General features: G+C 47.9%; 1 protein-coding gene across 1 annotated transcript in view; it reads right to left on the reverse strand.

The window, feature by feature from the left end:
• Nucleotides 1-20,415, reverse strand: part of Nt5m (5',3'-nucleotidase, mitochondrial) — a 31,498-nt gene extending 11,083 nt beyond the window's left edge. Inside the window, exons 1-3 of the mRNA XM_052194420.1 lie at nucleotides 20,167-20,415; nucleotides 15,121-15,221; nucleotides 7,721-7,781 (exon numbers count right to left, since the gene is read on the reverse strand). Of these exons, the coding sequence (XP_052050380.1) occupies nucleotides 7,721-7,781; nucleotides 15,121-15,221; nucleotides 20,167-20,409 (405 nt within the window). The 5' untranslated portion in view covers nucleotides 20,410-20,415. The remainder of the gene's footprint in view (nucleotides 1-7,720; nucleotides 7,782-15,120; nucleotides 15,222-20,166) is intronic.
• Nucleotides 20,416-20,436: the final 21 nt, after the last annotated feature.

Genomic DNA, 20,436 nt, shown 5'->3' on the forward strand with positions numbered 1-20,436 from the left:
CCTGGCTCTTACCAGCCATTGGAGATGCTCGGTCTTCGAGCAGCTAAGGTCCCCAGAGTACCAGGGGCCGGAGGACAATAGCAGAGGGGCAGGCACTCCTGAGGGAACTAGGGACGAGGGCAGCAATGTATGGTGCCCATCACAGGGCCCGAGAGGATGGCGTCACCAGAGACCTGAGGAAGACCTGGTTGGCAGGGGCCTGGAGACTGGTGCGGGGCTTTAGAGGCTTTGCAGAGCCCTGTGTGGAGTAGGAAAGGCTTTGGAGGATTAAGGGACTTAGAGCAGCATAAAGAGTGCCCACTGGCAAAACAGGACTGTGACATACATACATCTATCTTTTTAACTTTGTGTGTGTGTAGCTAGGCAGTGGTGGCGCACGCCTTTAATCCCAGCACTTGGGAGGCAGAGGCAGGTGGATTTCTGAGTTCGAGGCCAGTCTACAGAGTGAGTTCCAGGACAGCCAGGGCTACAGAGAAACCCTGTCTTGAAAATACCGAGAGAGAGAGAGAGAGAGAGAGAGAGAGAGAACTGTGTGTGTGAGAGAGAACTCTGTGTGTGCGTGTGTGTGTGTGTGTGTGTGAGAGAGAGAGAGAGAGAGAGAGAGAGAGAGAGAGACATCCCTCAGTGATGGATTGTGATCTGAGACTTGTAAGAAGAAATAAAGCTTTTCCTCCCCAGAACACTCCAAAAGAAACATGTCCACCAGAGCACCTGTCTCAGAAAAAGAAAAAAAGGTGCTAGAGGTATAGACAGTTTGTCAAGCCAGGGTCTCCCCAGCAGCCAGGTATGGTAGATGGAGGGCGCAGCTCCAGATCCAGCCATGGTGCCAGCCCAGAGCCACCTGACACAGGGAACCAGCCCGAGCAGAAGCACAGCAAGGGAGGACAGGGCCCAGCCACCCTCACCACGTTCTCCAGAGAAGGGGAAGGGCGGGGAGGTTCCGTGGAAGAGCTCCAAGGTGTGGAAGTGCAACAGCTCTGAAAGCATGCCTGAGGTTAGTGGAGGCCAAGTCCGTGCCTCCCGTCCATGCTACTGCATGCTCTGTGGAGGGAACGGCAGATACCAAGGGATAAAGTCTGCCCAGCTGTTAGACTTTGCTTATGTTTGATTTAGTGTCTCCTTGGTGAAGTTCTGTGATCACCTGACACGGCTCAAAGCAGATGACAGCCGACTTTCAGTGCCTCACCACAGCTGTCTCTCCACAGTCTCACTACTCATTATGGGATGGTGGGTCAGGACCAGATCACTGCTCTGCCCATCCTGTGTAGAAAGGTTTTATTGCATAAAGACGGCACAGGGCTTACCCCTGAGTGTTTTGCAGATTCGGAGACTCATTTAAGAGACATGTGAATGCACCTGAAGAAGCCAGCATGGAGCATTAGTTCACAAAGGGGGTGAAGGCCAGGTGCTGCTGTGGAATTCTTGGGAGCTTTGTGGTTGGCTAAGGCACATGTGACACCCACCCAGGTGATAGGGGTGAGACTGCAAAGCCCCAGGCCTGTAGATGCTAAAAAGCACACACCCAGAAGCCAACAGGTGGTCAACTGGGAGCATCGGTGTGAAGAACAGGTAACCTTGCCAGGAGTTGTTGGCCACAGAGGCCCTAGGAGCCCTAAAACAGTAAAGGCTATCGCCACAGTGGGCTGCATTCCAGGCCTGAATGGTAATTTCCCATTTCTCAGGAGGCTTTATGTTTTGGCTGCTGACTTGGAGAAATAAAGCCAGGGCTGGGTCCAGAGTCTCCCCTCCCTCAGAGCAACTCCTGAAGTGCCAGAAGTCCCTAATAAGACTGCTGGGGAGAATTAAGGTCCAAAGTCCCACTCAGCTGTGGATCCTGCATGCTTTGGGATAGAGATGTCAGACAAGATGTGTCAGTTAGTACAGTAGTAGACACGTGGTACTAGACAGACCCAGCTTTCTGAATGGACTCAAGGCCAATCACAGGTGGAGATTCACATCTAGTACTGGGAACTTAGACAACTGTGTGTCCAGTGGGAAGCAAGTGCTGTCCACTGACTAAACAATGTACCAGCTACAGTGCACCCCACATTTGCATTCTCAGTAACAGGTTATTACTGCAGCCCATGTGTGCTTGAATATTTTTCCATTTCCTGCTTCTTGTCATTATCCTCACTTCTGTTTTATAGTAGGAGAAATACCAATGGTCTCCACAACCACCACAGTCTGGAGATGGGGATGGATAGAAAGGCAAGGAGAAATATATCAGCCATCTATGCCACCCCATCCCTGGCTCAAGGGACCCTGCAGGAGAAAGAGACAAAAAGGATGTAGCAGCTGGAAGAAGGGCTGGAGCAGCAGACCCGTGCCACGGTTTGCCACTAGGACTATAGGGGAAGGAGAGGCATTGCTTTTGTCTCTTTGGAATGAGTTTTAGCAGCAGCCTCGTATTGGTTTTCTAATACCATGTGTTCAGTCCTGAAAACATACATACAAGCAACACTAAACAGACTGAGCATGCTGTATTAATTAAAGAATAAGAGGCCATGAACTTGAAAGGAAATGAGGAAGAGGGACATGGAAGAGATTGGAGGGGCAAGGAAGAGAAGGAATGTAACTGTTGTGGATGGGCCTGGTGCTGTTCTTGTGAACAAGTTGACCTTGAGTTCACGTAGATCTACCTGTCTCTGTCTCCCAAGTGCTAGGATAAAGGCATATGCCACCATACCTAGCTATAACTGTAGTTTAATTTAAAATTTTTAAAAGAATAATGTTGGAAAACTCGCTGTCTTAAAGTTATTATGAAACTTTCAAGACAGTGCAAAAGCGAGATCAATGAACCCATTCAGAGTGTCGGAATTAGACCAGGGTATTAAAAAAAAAAATCCCAGACTGCTTTTCCAAGAGAGAAACAACTAGAAGCATACACCTGCTAAACAAATCAGAGCCTTTACTTTTACTAATATTCCACCATATAAAAAAATAACTCAAAGTGGGTCATAACCTACATGTGAGAACTAAAAGTATGAAACTTCTGCACTTCAAAAACAGTTCATACCGAAGAGCATCGCATGCAAGAATAGAAACAGACTCGGACCTGTCACCATGCACAAAACCCCAATCCAAATGCATCAAAGACCTCAACATAAGACCAGATGACCTGAATCTGATCGATGAAATAGAAAGAGGGAATAGCCTTGAACTCATTAGCACAGGAAAAGAATTTTGAAACAGAACACCATCAGCACAGGCCCCGAGATTAACAATTAATAAGCCGGACCTCATGAAACTGAGGAGCTTCTGTATGGCAAAGGACACCATCATTCAGCAAAGCGGCGGGCTACCTAATGGGAAAAGATTTCTACCAACTACACATCTGACAAAGGGCTAATATCTAAAATAGGTAAAGTACTCAAAAACTGGACGTCAAGAAAACAACTTAATTAAAAGATAAAAAGCTTCTTACACCAAAGGACACCATCAGTCAAGAAAAGAGACAGATTACAGAATGGGGAAAAAAATCTTTATCAGTTATATAAGTGTCAGAGAGTAAATCCTGATGGTAAGGCCCTATTGCTGAAGATATACTTACGTCATCGAACATGGGGAAATTGAAGTTGATGCTCAGCTAGAAGCTTCACTGCTACTGACTAGTGTTTATAGAACTAGAAGATAAAATAGATACCACCTGAGGAAAAGAGTAATAGTCTCACCCAGCTACAAATCCTGAGAATTACAACAGCGACCCTCTGCAAGCAAGCTCTACCCACTGGTGCTTCTGACTGGCTACAAGGTCTGCTCCACGAGATGGACCCCATACTTGAAATGGTTAATGAGGCCAAGAACTTGAGACTGGATTGGTCATGGGCCCTAAGGGGAAATCTACAGCTATTGTGCTAATGAACACAACAGGAAAACAACTCCTAATGGCATACAGCTAAAACCATAGGTTGATGCACTGCTCAGTCCTCACAGCGAAGCTTCTTCCTGGAGTAGACTGTAATTAACACAAAGACCTGCAACTAGATAATGTGCAAAGAGGCAGAGTTTTTAGAGTCAGCCCTAAATGGGATGTTTTCATCCAACGTCTCCCTTCAAGGCTCAAAGTATCTATGCTGAAGAGGAATATGGAAGATTTTAAGATCCGGAGGTGGTGAGAAACTCCAAATAGTGCTTCCAGATTCAACAGGGCTAACGCACAGATGAATTTGCGGAGACTGTGATAGGATCCTGTCCTGGTTACTTTTATGTTAATCTGAGATGAGAGAACCTCAATTGAGAAAAATGCCTCCTATGATCAGGCTGTAGGCAAGCTTGTAGAGCATCTTTTTAACTAGTGATTGATGGAGGGAGGCCCAGGCCATTCACTGTGGGTTGTAACGTCCTAGGACCTGAGTTCTACAGAAATCAGGCTGACCAAGTCTCGAGGACCAAGCCAGTAGGCAGAACTCCTTCGTGGCCTCTGCATCTGCTCCTGCCTCCAGGTTCCGGTTGGGTTTGCGTCCCTGACCGGCTTCCTTATGTGGATTATGATTCAGGATATATAAGCCAAATAAACCCTTTCCTTTCCAAGTTGCTTTTGGTCATAACAGTAGAAACCTTAACTAAGACCAGTCACAAGACCTGTACAAGTTCCACCTAGACAAAAGCACAGCATCAAGATGGGTAAGTGGGCCCAGAGTCCCACCCCTAACCAAGAAAACTTTTTGCAATTGAGAGCTACTGGACTGGTAGAAGTAAAAAAAAATAAAAAAAAATAAAAAATAAAAAAAAAAGAAAGAAAGAAAAAAAAATTTTTTTTTTGATTTGGTTTTTTCGAGACAGGGTTTCTCTGTATAGCCCTGGCTGTCCTGGAACTCACTCTGTAGACCAGGCTGGCCTCGAACTCAGAAATCCACCTGCCTCTGCCTCCCAGAGTGCTGGGATTACAGGCGTGCGCCACCACCGCCCGGCCAAAAAAATTTTTTTTAATCATAGAATTAACCACATCCCAGGGCAGTCTGTATGCTCAGGAATAGTTGGCCAACACAAGTAGAATAGAATAGATTAGAAATAGACCTGTATCTATCACCTTGCACAAAACTTCAATCCAAATGTAGCATGAACATCAACATAAGACCAGATATGCTGAATCTGATAGATTAGAAAGGAGGGATCAGCCTATTATACGAAATGGATGGACTTGGGGGGGGGGGGAGGGGGGAAGAAGGGAGGGGAAAGAATGTGACCAAATATATGTGACTATATGTGACATTAAAAAAAAATTTAAGGCTTTGTTAAGCCAGGTATGGTAGTACACACCTGTAGTCCTAGCACTTGGAAGGCCACAGTATGAGAATTGCAAGTTCTAGGCCAGTGGAACTATCCATGAAATCCTGCCTCAAAAACTAGTCTTTACCTACTAAGGTGAAGTTAGAAGCACTTGCAGTCAAGGCTAACAGCCTGAGTTTGACCTTCAGGAGGCATGCGGTGCAAGGAGAGAACTGACTCTCCTGGCTGTCATCTGATCAACATACACTCACCGTAACACGAGGCTCTGTGGACACATAGATAAAAAATAAGTAAATGTTTTTTTAAAAAAAAATTTTTTTAAAAACCTAAGAAGATGAAAAGCCACAGACTAGAAAAAAAAAATACCTGCAGAACACATCTTCTGATGAAGAGCCTGTCTCTAGAATACTGAAAGGACTCTCAACAACTTGATACACAGCAACCCAGTGAAAAGCCAGGCAAAGACTTGGTCACTTCATCTCCGAACAAATAGAGGCTGTTTACTCAAAACATGTTCCGCATGCGATAGTAGAGCCGGGGGAGACCTTGAGTTAAGAGTTTAAGCGGGGTTGGGTGCACAGTGTAACTGCTGATGAATACCACATACCTGGAGAACCCAGTTGAAACTGACCTGGAAGCCTCTTCAGTGAGAACTAGTTCTCCTAGCATTGCAAAGGCACTGCACAAGGTACCAAGGGGGAAAATCGCTAAGTAGCCCTTCCCAGGTGTAGAGTCTGTGAACCCATTAAAGCCTGGTAAGACAGCTCCGATACAGCAGTAGCACTTTTACCACTTTTACTTTAACCAACAGCTGTCTAACAGGACTTAACGCTTACTCAGTAGGAGGGAATTTATGACAGGTGCCACAGACCCAGCCTACTACCTGTGGCTAGAGAGGCTACAGACCCTCGAGGACAATCTATATCATTTTCCTAAACCATATAACTTCTTACTGCAGTCTATATCTATATACCCATAAGTGTGGCTCCTGCCCTCATCAAAGGAGGTTCTTTGTGCAGCAGATGGTGACTATTAGAGCCACAAGTGCTCAGAACGGAAATGCACAATGGGGTATACAACCCCTAGGACACAGAATCTAAGGCTCAGGAAAAACAACAGAGGAGGAGCCAGAAAGATTGCCTGCTTTGAAATAGTCTCTTGAAGATATGACAAAAAAGCTTCACCCACAAAACGTCAACAGTGTGATTACCTAATCAAGAGCTACGTGATGAGAATAGCAGTCGGCATGTTAATGTGAGTGCAGGGATCTTTACGAGGCCCCAGGTCCAGATGAAGCGCTACTGAGAATCCACGGCTGCTAAGAGTGGGACAGTCTCCTTTCTCCAGAGATGGGCTTCCCCATAGGTTACCCAGGAGGCTGGCCCTAAGCACATGCATATGCAAGAAACACTAAACGGATCAGGAGAGGGAGGGAGGGAGGGAGGGAGGGAGGGAGGGAGGGAGGGAGGGAGGGAGGGAGGGAAGGAGGGACAGATGCGGAGACCCACACAGAGAATGAATAATTAAAGAAGAGCTTGTTAATTTGAGAGGGGAGACAGGGGAGGGGTTGGAGAGGGAGGGTGGGTAAGAATGATATAAATACAGTACTCATATACAAAATCACCCCCCCCCCAATAACTTTATAGTTCTCCATGTTGGGATGAGCCCAGCTGGCACGGCAACTGCTCACATAACCCGCACTAGCTGCCATGGTGTGCCAGCCTCCCTAAGCAAGGCACAGAGCAACTCCAGGCTAAGGACAGCATTGCGTGGGAAGAGAGGAAGGTGGAGATATGCAGAAGCCTGAGTTGGGGAAAACTCAGCCTCCTGAGTGTCTGGGAAACCTGCAAGCTGTGGTGGCCCTATCCTCCCCACACAGACAGCAACCGGGAGCTTCTACGGTACACAAGGCTCCCCCTGTGCCTCTACCTCTTTCAGTTAAGACAAAAGAGCACACAGAAAAACAAACTTACACTTCCTTGCCTAGACTTTCTGTTTTTTGGGGGGGAGGTGTATGACAGATCTCACTGTAGCCTTGAATTCACTATGTAGCACAGGCTTGCCTGGAATTTGCGGTCCCTGTCTCAGCCTTCTGGGTGTTGGGCCATTCACCGACGTGTGCAGGTCTTGGTCGGACTTTTCGTGTGGGCCTAAGGATGCAGCTAAGTGCCGGAGCACTGGCCTGGCATGTGTGATGCTGAGGTCCATTCCCAGCACCACAAAGGCGAGTGTGAGAAGGAGCTGAGGGGAGGGGATGTTCATGCAGGGCGTCCTTCGGCTTCCAGCCCCTCCCAGGCATGGTCCTCTCTCTGATCCCTGTTGCCTCCTTTACCAGCCTTTTCTGGGCCCGGCGCATCTGACAAATGTGGCAAGTACCCGTCCCACCAAGCCTATGTCAGAACAAGCCCAGCCAGCATGAGCTAGAGCCTCAGGCTGGTGCAGAGAGTCAGGGAGCATCAGACGGGGCCCTGTCCTGGGACGGACTCCTTACCTTCTCATAGGGACAGTACTTGAACATCTTGATGGGACTTGTACAGATGAAGACATCGGTGCTGCCAGAAGAGAAAGGACAGTGAGCCCTGTAGCTATCTCCACACCGCTGCACACCGCCCACCTCTGTTAGCCGAGCCCTGCCAGGGACTGAGACTGCACCTGTCATGGGAAAACCCACTGTTCTGTGTCTTCCCACACAAGAGGCTACAATGCGCAGCTTCCACCCCACTGAAAAGTCTTGGATAGCTGCAAATGATCTGCCCTGACTACAGGCGATCAACTCTGAGGTGGGGCGATGTTTGCAGGACTAGACCCAGAAGGTTAGCTTAGCTAATCACATACAGTCTTAGCTGAATAAGAAAACAGGGAGAGAAATGGGCATTCGCCGACAAGCACAGCACTGAACAGATACAGAGGACTGGAGGCTCAATGGTAGAGAAGGTGTGTCCAACAGACAAGGCCTTGGGTTCCATCTCCAGCACCAAAAAGGGAGGAGGAAAAGAATCAAGGGAAAAACTACTGCAGAGCCTACAGACAGCTGAAGGAGAACTTCATCCCTAGCTGATTGAAAGGAATAAGGAAGGCTGGAGAGACGGTTCAGAGGTTAAGAGCACTGACTGCTCTTCCAGAGGTCCCAAGTTCAATTCCCAGCAACCACAAGGCGGCTCACAAACATCTTTAATGAGATCTGATGCCCTCTTCTGGTGCGTCTAAAGACAGCTACAGTGTACTTATATACATAAAATAAATAAATCTTTTAAAAAAAGGAATAAGGAAAGGAATAAAGGAATCCCACCACCGGGCTGCAGGCTGCCCAGGAAGGGAGGCAGGCTGCACCAAGACAAGTTCTCTGGCGTGGAGCCTCAAGAGGGCCATGGGCTTTGCATGATCCGTGCACCTCCATGGCTCTGGGTTGCTGACCCTCACCCAGAAGGGCTTCCCAGGTGTCTGCTCCTCCCCACACCCACAGGATGGATTCCCAATGACCACCACCACCCCACTGTCAAACAGTAACAGCATTGTGTTCTACTCTGTATGGGATGGCCCATCAAGCCGAGCTGTGACAGTGGTGGGACATTTTAGAAAATTAGTCCCTGGGATAATCTGTGGAAGCCTGTGTGGTGGTCTCTGGGGAGTTTCGCTTGTATTTGCTCAGTGTTCCGGAAAAGAGCAGGTGCAGAGACGACACGGTTGGCAGTGTCTGCCCCAGCCTCTGTGGAAGCTGCCTCATGAAGATCTAGCCTTAGACTGGCTTTTCCTCACACACATCCTGAACCTTAGAGGGAAGGCCAGTAGGCAAGCTGTCTTCACATGCCACAAAAGCAGATCTCCACCGTCAAAAGTAGAAAATACTCTCCCTCATCTGCCCCTAACTGACCTAATGACCCCAGAGCCCCAGCAACACCTCCCCCATCTCCCCACCCTTCTCCCACCTGCCCCTGCCTGACCTCCTGACCCCAGAGCCCCAGCAACCACCAAGCTGCTTTCCCCAGCTACAGACCGATTTGCAAGTCCCAGAGCGTCTGGAGTGTGTTTTCTGGCTGGCTTCTCTAGTTCAGTGAACTATTCACCCACATCACACATCAGCTAAATAAACACATCAGCTGCTTGTATCTTCTTAAAAGTCAAGCAAACTGATTTTAAGGGTCTTTTTGTGTTGTTTGGGGTTTGGTGTTGTTTGCTTTGTTTTGTTTTTGTGACAGGGTCTCACCATGTAGCCCTGCTTGGCCAGGAGATTGCCATATAAACCAGATTGGCCTTGAACTCACAAAAATTCACCTACCTCTGCCTCTGAGGGCTAGGATTGAAAGTATATGCCACCACCACATCCTGATTTAAGTTGTGCTGAGTTAATCCATATAACATTGACCCATTTAAAGAATATAATTAAATAAATTTTAATATATCTGTAGTGTTTTATCAAACACAACTGAAACTTAATTTTTAGAATATTTCCATCCCCCACAAAAGAAGCCTTACTAAGCAGTCAGTACCTATTCCCACCTTTGCTAGCCCCTGGAGACAACTGCCCTGCATCTTGGTGAGCAACCAGACATTTTGTGTAACTGAGATCATACAGTGTGGTGTGGCTTCTGCGTCTGGATTCCCCGCCTTGGCAGGGCCACACTGCAGTGTGAACGCAGCAGTCCCGCGGGAAGCCTCCGTGCGCACATCTCCTGACTCCCGTGGGTCACAGCAACATTGCTGTCTTTACGGAGCACCTTACTCTGTGCCAGGAGCCACAGCACGATCCTGTGGCTAGTTTCTTATTTGCTGCAGTTTAAACAGTTTAAGAAACAGAGCTTCAGGAAGGTGGAGAGCTTGCCAGGCATGAGCCTGAGCAGCCCAGCTGCAGACCCTGTTCAAAGGCCCTGCGCCAGGATGTAGCGGTGCGGCGGTAATGTTTGGTGCACACACAGGAGGCAATGAGGATTCTAAAAAGCATGGGTGTGGACGGGCGGGCAAAGCTTTCCTTTCACACCCACGCTCAGAGGACGGCAGCCAATCCCACTGGGCTGAAGTTACAGACAGCCATGTGGGCGCTGGAATCAAAGCCAGGCCCTCCACAAGAACAAGAGCTCATTACTGCTGAGCCCACTTCTCAAGCCCCCAAGCCTTTGCCTTTCCTAAACTGATTTTCTCAGGTGTTTGTAGCAGCACAAAGTTGACTAATACAAGAGGCCTATTAACATATTAGATATACCAAAAGTATACTTTTATTAAAAATATAACTTTTTACTGATTAAATTTGTTTATTGACAGTTTCATACATGTATATAATGTATTCTGATTAGTCCACCTAACTCTTTTTTAAAATACAAACCTTACATTTACTTATTCCATCTGGGGGGTGCCACCGTGTACACGCGGAGGTCAGGGGACGACTGACCGGAGTCAGTTCTCTTCCTCTGCTCTGTGAGTCCCAGGACTCTTACTCAGGGAGGCTCACCGGAAGCACTTCCATCTCCGGAGCCACCTCACCACTCTCTAAGCTTCTTTCTTCTTTCTTTCTTTCTTTCTTTCTTTCTTTCTTTCTTTCTTTCTTTCTTTCTTTCTTTCTTTCTTTCTTTTCTTTCTTTTTCTTTCTATCTCTCTAAATATAACTTTTCTTTCAGATTTTTTTTATTCAAAATAGGTTCAAAGGAAGGTAAGAATGAAATAATAATAAAAATGTCTGTAAAGTCATAAGTTGGCTTATAACTATGCATATATAGACCTAGTGAAATTTTTCCATCTGAACTGGCAATGCTTCCTCCAAGAGCCAAAGACAATCAAACAAAAATCCCAACATTAGGTATAAGAGGCCCTCCTTTGAGTTGTTGGTCAGGCTTGCCCAAGAGACTCCCAAATAGCTCCTGCCGCTCTCTTTGGTTGACCCTGTGTCCTGGAGATGGAAGGTAAGTGCTAATGCTAAAGACAGCATGCACCTCAGGAAGAGGGGCTGGAGACTCTGAGCTGGAGCTGACCTGGAGGCCTCCTCCCTGGCAACTAGCTGTCGCAGTGCCTTAAGGTACCAATGCAAGCTTCCAAAGGAGGGAGGCAGCCAACAGCCCTACGCAGACAAGAGATCCACCACAGCGACGAGCATGGCACCGTAGTCACCCTCATGGTACAGTAATGGCACTTCGGGAAGCCACCCGCTCTCTACTTGGACATAAGACCCATTCAACAGGAGGAAATTATGCCTGGTACTGGGAATCAAGCTGAATACTCGGGGCACGTGAAGCCATGAATCTTGGAAAAGAACCTACAACTGCCACTCTTCTAAGTCCCCAAGCCAGCAAAGTCTCTCACTACATGCTAAACATTTGTCCTTATTCCCACAGGTTAAGTGTAGGTATCATCCCTCAGCAAGGACGTCTCAATACAACTGATGGACACCATCACACAAGCCCACAACTGATCAACAGTTATGTAGTCTTGTCCAATGGAGACACTTACAACAATGCTTCTGCCCCTCAGGGACCATTTTGGGAGAGGATCCTGGGAAGGTTTTAGGAGTCAGAGGAATACTGAGTTTGCTGTGCAAGTGTGTCTCCTGGTAATGCCAGAGCTGCGACCAAAGTCTACTCCAACAGGACTACCCGACTGTGAGCTGAACAAGAACAAGAACAATAGACTTGCTGGAATGGATGGGGGAGAGCTCAGGAGGCCTCCAAACTACACAAACAAACACAGCAACTAAGGAATGTGAGAGTGGGTAAAAACAGTCTTTCTCAGGAAAAAGAACAATTGGCTATCCAATACTAAATAGCCCTGAAAACAGACACATAACATTATATAGACTGGGCACTTTGTACTTTTATATTTAGCAGTGTGTGTGTGTGTGTGTGTGTACACATGTGCACACAAGCATATCTATGTGTGTGTAACAATTAATTTTTAAAAGAAGCCATGCCGGGCAGTAGTGGCGCATGCCTGTAATCCCAGCACTCTGGGAGGCAGAGGCAGGCAGATTTCTGAGTTCGAGGCCAGCCTGGTCTACAGAGTGAGTTCCAGGACAGCCAGGGCTATACAGAGAAACCCTGTCTCGAAAAAACAAACAAACAAACAAACAAATCCAAAAAACCAAAAAAAAAAAAAAAAAAAAAAAAAGAAGAAGCCATGAATTTGAAAGAGGGCAAGGAGGGGTATATGAGATGATGGGGGGAGGAAAGGGAAGGGGGAAATGATGTAATTATTTTACAATCTCAGAAAATAAATAATAAAAATAGGTTAAATCCAGGGGTGAGGAACTCACAAGTATGTAGGGCCAGCCAAGCCTGCATCCCAAGCTCTTGCCATAGATCTTTATAAATCAAATTCATTCCGTAAGACACAGGAAGCACACGGCCTGAGCTCAAGCCCAAAGGTGAAGTACCAACCAAACAAGGTGTACAATTCAACTCAAACTACAAGCATTTTGTTTTCCTTGTACCTGTTTAGTCAGAGTTGAATTTACAGTGGTGTGTGTGTGTATGTGTGTGTGTGTGTGCATGCAGAAATCAAAGGAAGATTTACAAGAATCAGTTCTCTTCTTCTACTATGTGGCTTCGGGAGTTAGCCCCAAGCTTGGCAGCAAGTGTCTTTACCTGCTGAGCCATCCCACCAGTGGAAAGTTTTAGAGGCATTTATATTATATTATATTATATTATATTATATCATATTATATTATATTATACCATATTACATTTGTAATTCGGTTTGCTAAATTTAAGCAGAATCATGGGCAAATCTCAAAGTAAACCCTTACATTTGGGGTCAACTGACTTTAAATTGAGTGCCAAGACAATTCAATGGGAAAATAGTCTTTTCAACAAAAGGTGTGAGACTAATCAGATACTAACACAGCTGACAGCTCATAGAGGGGAGCTGTGAGTGGGGTATGGTCGTGTATGCCCTTAATCCCACTGGTAAGGAGATAGAGACAAATAGACCTCCATTATTTCAAGACTAGCCTGGTCTACATGGCAAATTCCAGGCCAGCTAGAGCTACATAGTGAGACCCTATATGAAAAAGGAAAAAGAAAGAGAAAAAGAGGTGGGGGGAGGGAGGAGGAGGAAGAGGAGGAAGAGAAGGAAGAAGGGAAGGAAGGGAGGGAGGGAGGAAGGGAAAAGGACCAAGGGGACTGGGGCATTTACCTAGTCTGGTGGTTTGAATTACAGTGCCACCCCTCACCCCCCCCACCCACCCCCACCCACCCCACCTCACCCCCCCGCAGGCTCATATATTTAATGTTTTGGTTCCCAGCTGGCCACTGCTAAGGATTAGAAGGTGTGACCTTGTTGAAGGAGGTATCACTAGGAGTGTCTTTGAGGTTGAACCAGGGCAAATTCCAATCTCTCTGCCTCCATCTTGCAAATAATATAGACGCTCCCAACTGCTCCTCCATTATGATGTGTGCCCATGATGTGTGCCCGCCGGCCACCATGCTCCTCACCAAGATGGTCATGGACTAACTTTCCAAAACTATATGCAAACCTCCAACGAAATGCTTTCATTTACAAGTTGTCCTGGATATGGTGCCTCTTCACAGCAACAGAAAAGTAACTAAGATACCTGGTCCAAACAAAACCCTTGGTTCAGTCCTTCTCAGTACAAAGACAGACAGACAGACAGACAGACGGATGGATAGATAGATAGATAGATGGATAGATATGATGATCTGAAAATAAGACCCAAAGTTAAGGGGCTGGAGAGATGGCTCAGCAGTTAAAAACACTGCTCAATCGTCTAAAGGATCCGGGTTCTACTCCAGCACTCACATGGCTCAGAACCATCTCTGACCCTAGTTCCAGAGGATCTGATACCTTTTTTTGGCCTCTTCAGGCACAAGGCATGCATGTGGTACACAGACATGCATTCAGATAAAAGCACCCATACACAAAATAAAAGAAAAAAAACACCAGAGACCATAGTTATAACCACCACCAAGATAGCTAGAAAACAAAAGACAATGATAAGTGTTGCCAAGCTTGCCAAGAAACTGCAGTCTTTCTAAAGTTAGGGGGAAATAGCTTGATGGTTCTTTAAAACATTAAATATAAAATTGCCTATGACCCCACAGTTCTACTCCAAGGTATATGCCCCAAAGAATCAACAGCAGGTGTTCAAACAAATGTTAGCACAAATGTTCACAGCAGTCCTACTTACAAAGTCAAAAGACAGAAACAGTCCAAATGTCCACCAAGTAATGGACCCACACACAATGCAGCCTGCCTATACAATTGATTACTCCACTGTCTAAAGCATAAGTACGTGGTTGGTGGTATAGCTCAATGGTTACAGCACTTGCCTATCATACATAAGCCACACAAAAAAATCCATCCCCAGTCACACAGATTTATAGAGTAAAAGAAATAAATAAACTACAAAATAAATAAACCTTAAAAGCATTAAGTTTCAGAAGGCAGACCACATGCTAGATGATAGTACTTACATGAACTGTCTATAACGGCAGAGAGTGGATCGGTGGTTCTTAGGAACCACAGGAGGCCAGCAACAAGCATTGTACTTATAGGTTTGACATGTTCTTTTAGAGAATGATGATAAAATTCTGAAACTGAGGGTAGCAGTGGCTCAACAGCTTTGCACATGTTCTGACAGCCCCTGAACCCTACACTTAAAATGGGTGAGCGTCAAGGTATGGGGTCAGTAAGTAATGGTATGGTGTGAGTAAGGCTGTGCTTGAACAGATCTCATGGAAGCACACTGTCCAAGATCCCACAGGCTTCAGAGGACCGCAGAGGGTGGGTGTGGAGTGAGGGCTTCAGCCCACACAAGCTCTCAGATTACCAGGACAAAATGGCATCCCTGACCTTTGCTCCCACTCCAGCCCTTGGAAGACTGAGAAGGACATGACAGCAAGATAAAGGTGCAGGCCTGGAGCGAGTCCCTGGGCAGGAAGACATACTTACTTCTGCAGATTGGCCATCTGCTTCACAGCTTCCACAGCTCCCGGAAGAGGCTCAAGTTCAAAGAAGAAGTCCTTTGACTCCCAGATGCTGATGGCCTTCTCCTGAGAAGCCAAAAAAGCAAGTCACCTCCAGGTTCCCACTGTCTCACCACCCTCCTCTTGGAAACATACACAGCTGGGCGGGGCTGCTGCTAGGTAGAAAGCGGGTTCGACCCGCTCACCCCAGACCTGTTTCCTGGGGAGGAATCTAAGGAGTTACCATGTGTTGGGCCCCTCTATGGGAAATGGGGTGGCTTCTGTTAGGGCCTAACAGAGACAAGCTAAGTGTCAGCGCTGGGAGAGCCACCTGATGTTCTCAGGTTGAGGATCTTCACAAAGTGCACATTTGCGAGGTGTGCCTAGCACAGCCAGAACTGGGGGGGGGGGGGGAAGGGGGAGGCTTTGGGAAAGGATTCATGATCCCAAGAACAGTCACCAGAGTTGGAGCTGGAAGAGCCTGCAGACTCTGAAGTACACATTGGTCTACATGGTCTACAAAGGGTAGGAATATGGGGGGGCTGGGAAAAGGGCAGCTAGGGGAGTCCCGGGTTCCTCACCACACAATCAGAGTAGCTCTGTTCTTGCCAGGTTTACGTGCTGAAGTACCAACACATTATCTTAGTTTATTAAGACAGGATCTCTTTGTGTAGCCCTCACTATCCTAGAACTCTCTGTGGAGAGCAGGCTGGGCTCAAACTCACAGAGATCCACCTGCTTCTGTCTCCCCTCCAAAAAAGGGATTCTGTTGTATGTAAAGTTTGAAAGCCAAAAATCCAGACTCTGTGCCAGGCACGGTGGCCCATGCTAGTCCTATTACTTAAGAGACCAGTCTGAACAATAAAATTAAAAACTCTGTCTCAAAATATGACCCTGTCTCAAAAGAAACACAAACATTCTTTTTAGCTACAGGAAAACTGATGTCACAGAGAAAAACAATGGCTGAGTAAGGCTCCCCTTTCTATCATGTGCGAGCAGGCCAGAACTCCCATTCCTAGTGCCAGATCTTTCCTGGGGCCAGGCAAGGGGGAGACAGACATCTCAGCCTCTGAGAAGGGAGCTTCTCAGTGCTGTACACGTGTGCAGTAGAGGAAATACCACTGCCTGGTCCGATACCTCTGTCAACCCCATGAGCAAACACACGCTGTTACTGAGACATTCTCAAGTTCGTCTTTACAACCTATAAGGACCAAGGATTGCTGGTTCACAATTTAAGCATGGTTTTCTCTGTTTTTCTTTTTTGTTTTTTTTTTTTTTGGATTTGGTTTTTTCAAGACAGGGTTTCTCTGTGTAGCCCTGGCTGTCCTGGAACTCACTCTGTAGACCAGGCTGGCCTCGAACTCAGAAAATCTGCCTGCCTCTGCCTCCCAGAGTGCTGGGATTACAGGTGTGCGCCACCACCGCCCAACTAAGCATGGTTTTCTTCCAGACCACTTACAGGTAACACCATCAGGACTTGAACTCACATTCGGAAGCAGTATGACCCTTGCTGTGGGCCAACTCTGGGCTGGCCACCACCCTCACGGAGCTTCTCTCCAACAGCACGAAGACAAGACCCGTCCCTCCCAAAGTCCTGGTGAGACAGAACAGATCCAAAGTTCCCACATGAAGCCTACAGGGTCAAGGTCCCAGCTCCTGTCCTCTTGCTGCTGTGAAGCTCTGGTAGAGGAAATCCCTTCTCTGGGCCCAGTTCCCTGTCTGTCCTAACAGCTGAGGGTTCTAAGCCAGTTGAGATGAGCTGTTCTTGCTACCTTTGCCCATTTCCCTCCAAGAATACTGAGGCAACCACAGGGAGTGAAGACAAGGTGCATCCGGCCCTCGAGAGCCGTGGAGTCGACATCCATGGACGCAAACAACCACAGAAAATAAAGGCTGAACATTTAGACAGAGGCCTTCTCTGTGTCATGTCTCCTTACTATCAATATCCCAAGCCATCTCCATGATAGTTACACTGCCCTCCACATTGTAAATATGGAGGCTGAGCTGTATAGAATCACACAAACACCCCGCGGCTCTATCTGTCATACTTTTGAGCATCTGCAGATTTTGGGGTCCTCAGGGTCCTGGAGTCCCCAATACCAAGGCGCCAGAATATAAATTTGAGATGAGCTTTTCTTGCTACCTTTGCCCATTTCCCTCCAAGAATACTGAGGCAACCACAGGAAGTGAAGACAAGGTGCAGCCGGCCCTCGAGAGCTACACCTATTACATCTAGACTGTTTGGTTTAGCCATGGATATTGAGACAACCAGGCCGCGGAAAGGCTCTGGGTGTGTTCTTCAGTGAGCCAAGGCTTGGAAAGGGAACGAGCAGAAACCAGCAGGTTCCTCCCATCCCAGCAGCCCCTTCCTGCCCCACACTTTCTCACCTTGCAGTTGGAAGTCAGGAATTAGTGCTTTGGGGCCTGGAGTGTCTATACAAGGAGCTGCTGAGTCACTGCTCCTTTTCTTCGTTGTTTTATGGTGTTGCCAGGGCCTCCGGCATCCCAGGTAAGCTCAACCCCTAACCCTTCATTGTGCTCTCCTTTCCCCTTCCTTCTCTTCCTCCATCTCTATTTCTTCTTCCTCCTCCTCTCCCTCCTCCTCGTCCTCTTCCTCTCTATGGCAGGGTTTGAAATAAGTTGGCTTGCAGAGTCTGAGTAGATTTTATTTTATCCCATTAATATACTCCCAGGTCAGGAGAGATGGCTCAGAGGTTAAGTGTACTTGTTGGTCTTGCAGAGGACCTGGGTTCAACTCCAGCACCTACATGGTAACTCCAGTTCTAAGGCTTTAGATACCTTTTTCTGACTTTTGTATACCAGGACCACATATAACTCACATGTATCTATAAAGGCAAAACACACACATAAAACTAAATTTAATATATTCCTACAAGGAAATTATGTCCCCCAAATTCAAATGTTGGTTGGTCATCTGTAAGCAAACCCTATGCAGTACAGCTGATGGCTGAGGTGACAGAAATGACACAGAACATTGTCTTAGGCTTAAAGTTTTCATAGTTCTCAGCACGGGAGAGATCAGCTATCTGGGCTCTGTGGAGTTGTTTGCTGCAGTACCACCTGTGAATGAACAGAAATTACACCCCATGTCCCTGTTAAATACCTGTCTCTCAGTAAACCGAATTACTGTGTGTGTGGGGGGGGGGGCTTCATTATCATGTAGGGAGGGGCCTGGGAGCCAGGGGTGGGGGTGGGGTTGCAGTGCTGGGACAGAACCCTAGGGCCTTACACTAACTAGACAATTCTCCACCATTGAGCTGTATTACCAGTCTAGCAAGCTGTGTTGAAATCAAAAGAGAAAGCAGAACAGAGAATAGGATAGTAGAGTGGTTGGAAAGAATTGTGTGGCGCGGGCAGACGTGTTGCTGGGGCTTGAATCCGTTCTGTGATCCTTACTGCCCCATGATGTGATGGCAGGTTTCCTCCTGTGCAAGGTGGAAAAAGTAGTGTCTTCCCACAGCAAGATAAAGGAATGGAGAAAGCGCTGAGTGAAGTCCTGAGGGAATGTGTGTCTCTGACATAGGCAGAGCTGTGTCAGGACCCCAGAACCTCACGCCCACGGAGAGAACCCTGGCACAGGGCTCAGAAGCATGAAAGAGCTTTCCTCTGGGCCAAGTATAGATTCTGACAGTGTGTGCAGAAAATAACCACCCTAGCTTTCTCCCTTGAAGGTGTCCCCCCTGCTCAGGGCTCCCCTGCACACGGCTCCCCTGCTCACTGCACAAGGCTCCCATGAACACCACTCCCTTACACACGGCTCCCCTGCACACCGCTTCCCTGCACACGGCTCCCCTGCTCACTGCACACGGCTCCCCTGCACACCGCTTCCCTGCACACTGCTCCCCTGCAGAGTGCCTCTGCCCTGTTTAGCTATACCTATGCCTCCTCCCTGTCCATCGGAATACACCAGCCTTTCTGCTCAACGCTATAAACACCCTGAGCTTCCAGGAGTGCTGTGGTTTCTCCAGCAAAGAGCCCAGCTTTCTGTTTGTCTTTTTTTTCATTACCTCACTGCCCTCAGTCCTGGAAGGCTGGGAAGAATAAGATGTTACAAACCTGATACATTAAAAAAACAAAAACACCCCTCTGACCTTCAAGCCCTCTAGCTAAGGCCTCTAGACAACCAACTGAGACAAACACCAGAGTTTCTAAGTTTATGCTGAGCAAATCCCCCCCCCTTTCATAATATAGTTTAAGTCTCCAAATTACACTATCAAAAAGTCTGGATTTTGTCTAGCCATGGGGGGTGTGTACAAGGGAGGGGGCCCAAGGGCTCAACAAAAACCGTACACTGGTCAAGAGGGAAGTTTCACTCCACCCAGCCCGACTCCCCACGTGACACTCTGAAAGTCATTCTCTAGCATGCAGTATCACCTAAAGTTATGCTTCCATGGATTGGGGCATGAGAGGAAGGCAAAGACGTTCCTGTCAGTTTCATCGGGAGGAATATCCATGTCTGTGTAAGAGACTTAGAATGCTTGGTCTAGTTATCCTTTTAATGTAACAAATTGTCTGAGGCCAAATACACCAAGAATGTAAAAAGCCCATTCAAGCCCAGCATGGTGTTACAGGCTTGCGGTCTCAGCTTCTTGAGAGACTAAAACAAGAGGATCAGAATTTTAGGCCTCCATAGGCTACACAGTGAGTAAGGACAAAGTGAAAAGGGGGTTGGAGCTGTAGGTCAGTGGTAGGGAGCTTTGTCTAGTCTGCAGGGGACTCAATCTCCAATCCCGAGGGGAAGTGGATACTGAAGGCAGCGGCAGGAGTGAGGAAGGGAGGGGAAAGGGAGTCAAGACTGACACCTGGGGAGGAGGGAAGGAGACCGCTGGAACCCAGCAGCAGCAGAGCGGTGGGTCCCTCTAGCTCTGTGGCCCTAGTCCTCCCGGGATCCCCGTGGTACAAAAGAACCCGTCAAAGGTCACTGGACGAGTCGAGCTGGCTTGGGGCTGGACAGCTGCGGCCTCAGTTTCCCCTCCCGCGGGGCACGGCTGCGGGGCCGGCGGGTGCTCACGCTCAGCCCGGGCTGCAGACGTCCGTACTGCTCCGACACCCAGAAGCCGCGCCGGTCCTCCAGCGCCACGAAGGGCAGGTCGGGGAAGCGCGCGCGGAACTTCCGGAGGAAGCCGCCCTCAAAGTCCGCCAGCACGCCGTCCATGTCCACCAGCACCCGCAGGGCGCGGCCGCTCGCCCGGCTCCGCTCGGCCCGTAGTGGGGCCCCACGGGGACGCGTGCAGCAGCCGCGCAGCCTGTGCATCGCCCCGCTCCTCGCCCGGGGCCCACG

Source organism: Apodemus sylvaticus, chromosome 10 (assembly GCF_947179515.1).
Source record: "Apodemus sylvaticus chromosome 10, mApoSyl1.1, whole genome shotgun sequence".
Lineage (NCBI taxonomy): Eukaryota > Metazoa > Chordata > Mammalia > Rodentia > Muridae > Apodemus > Apodemus sylvaticus.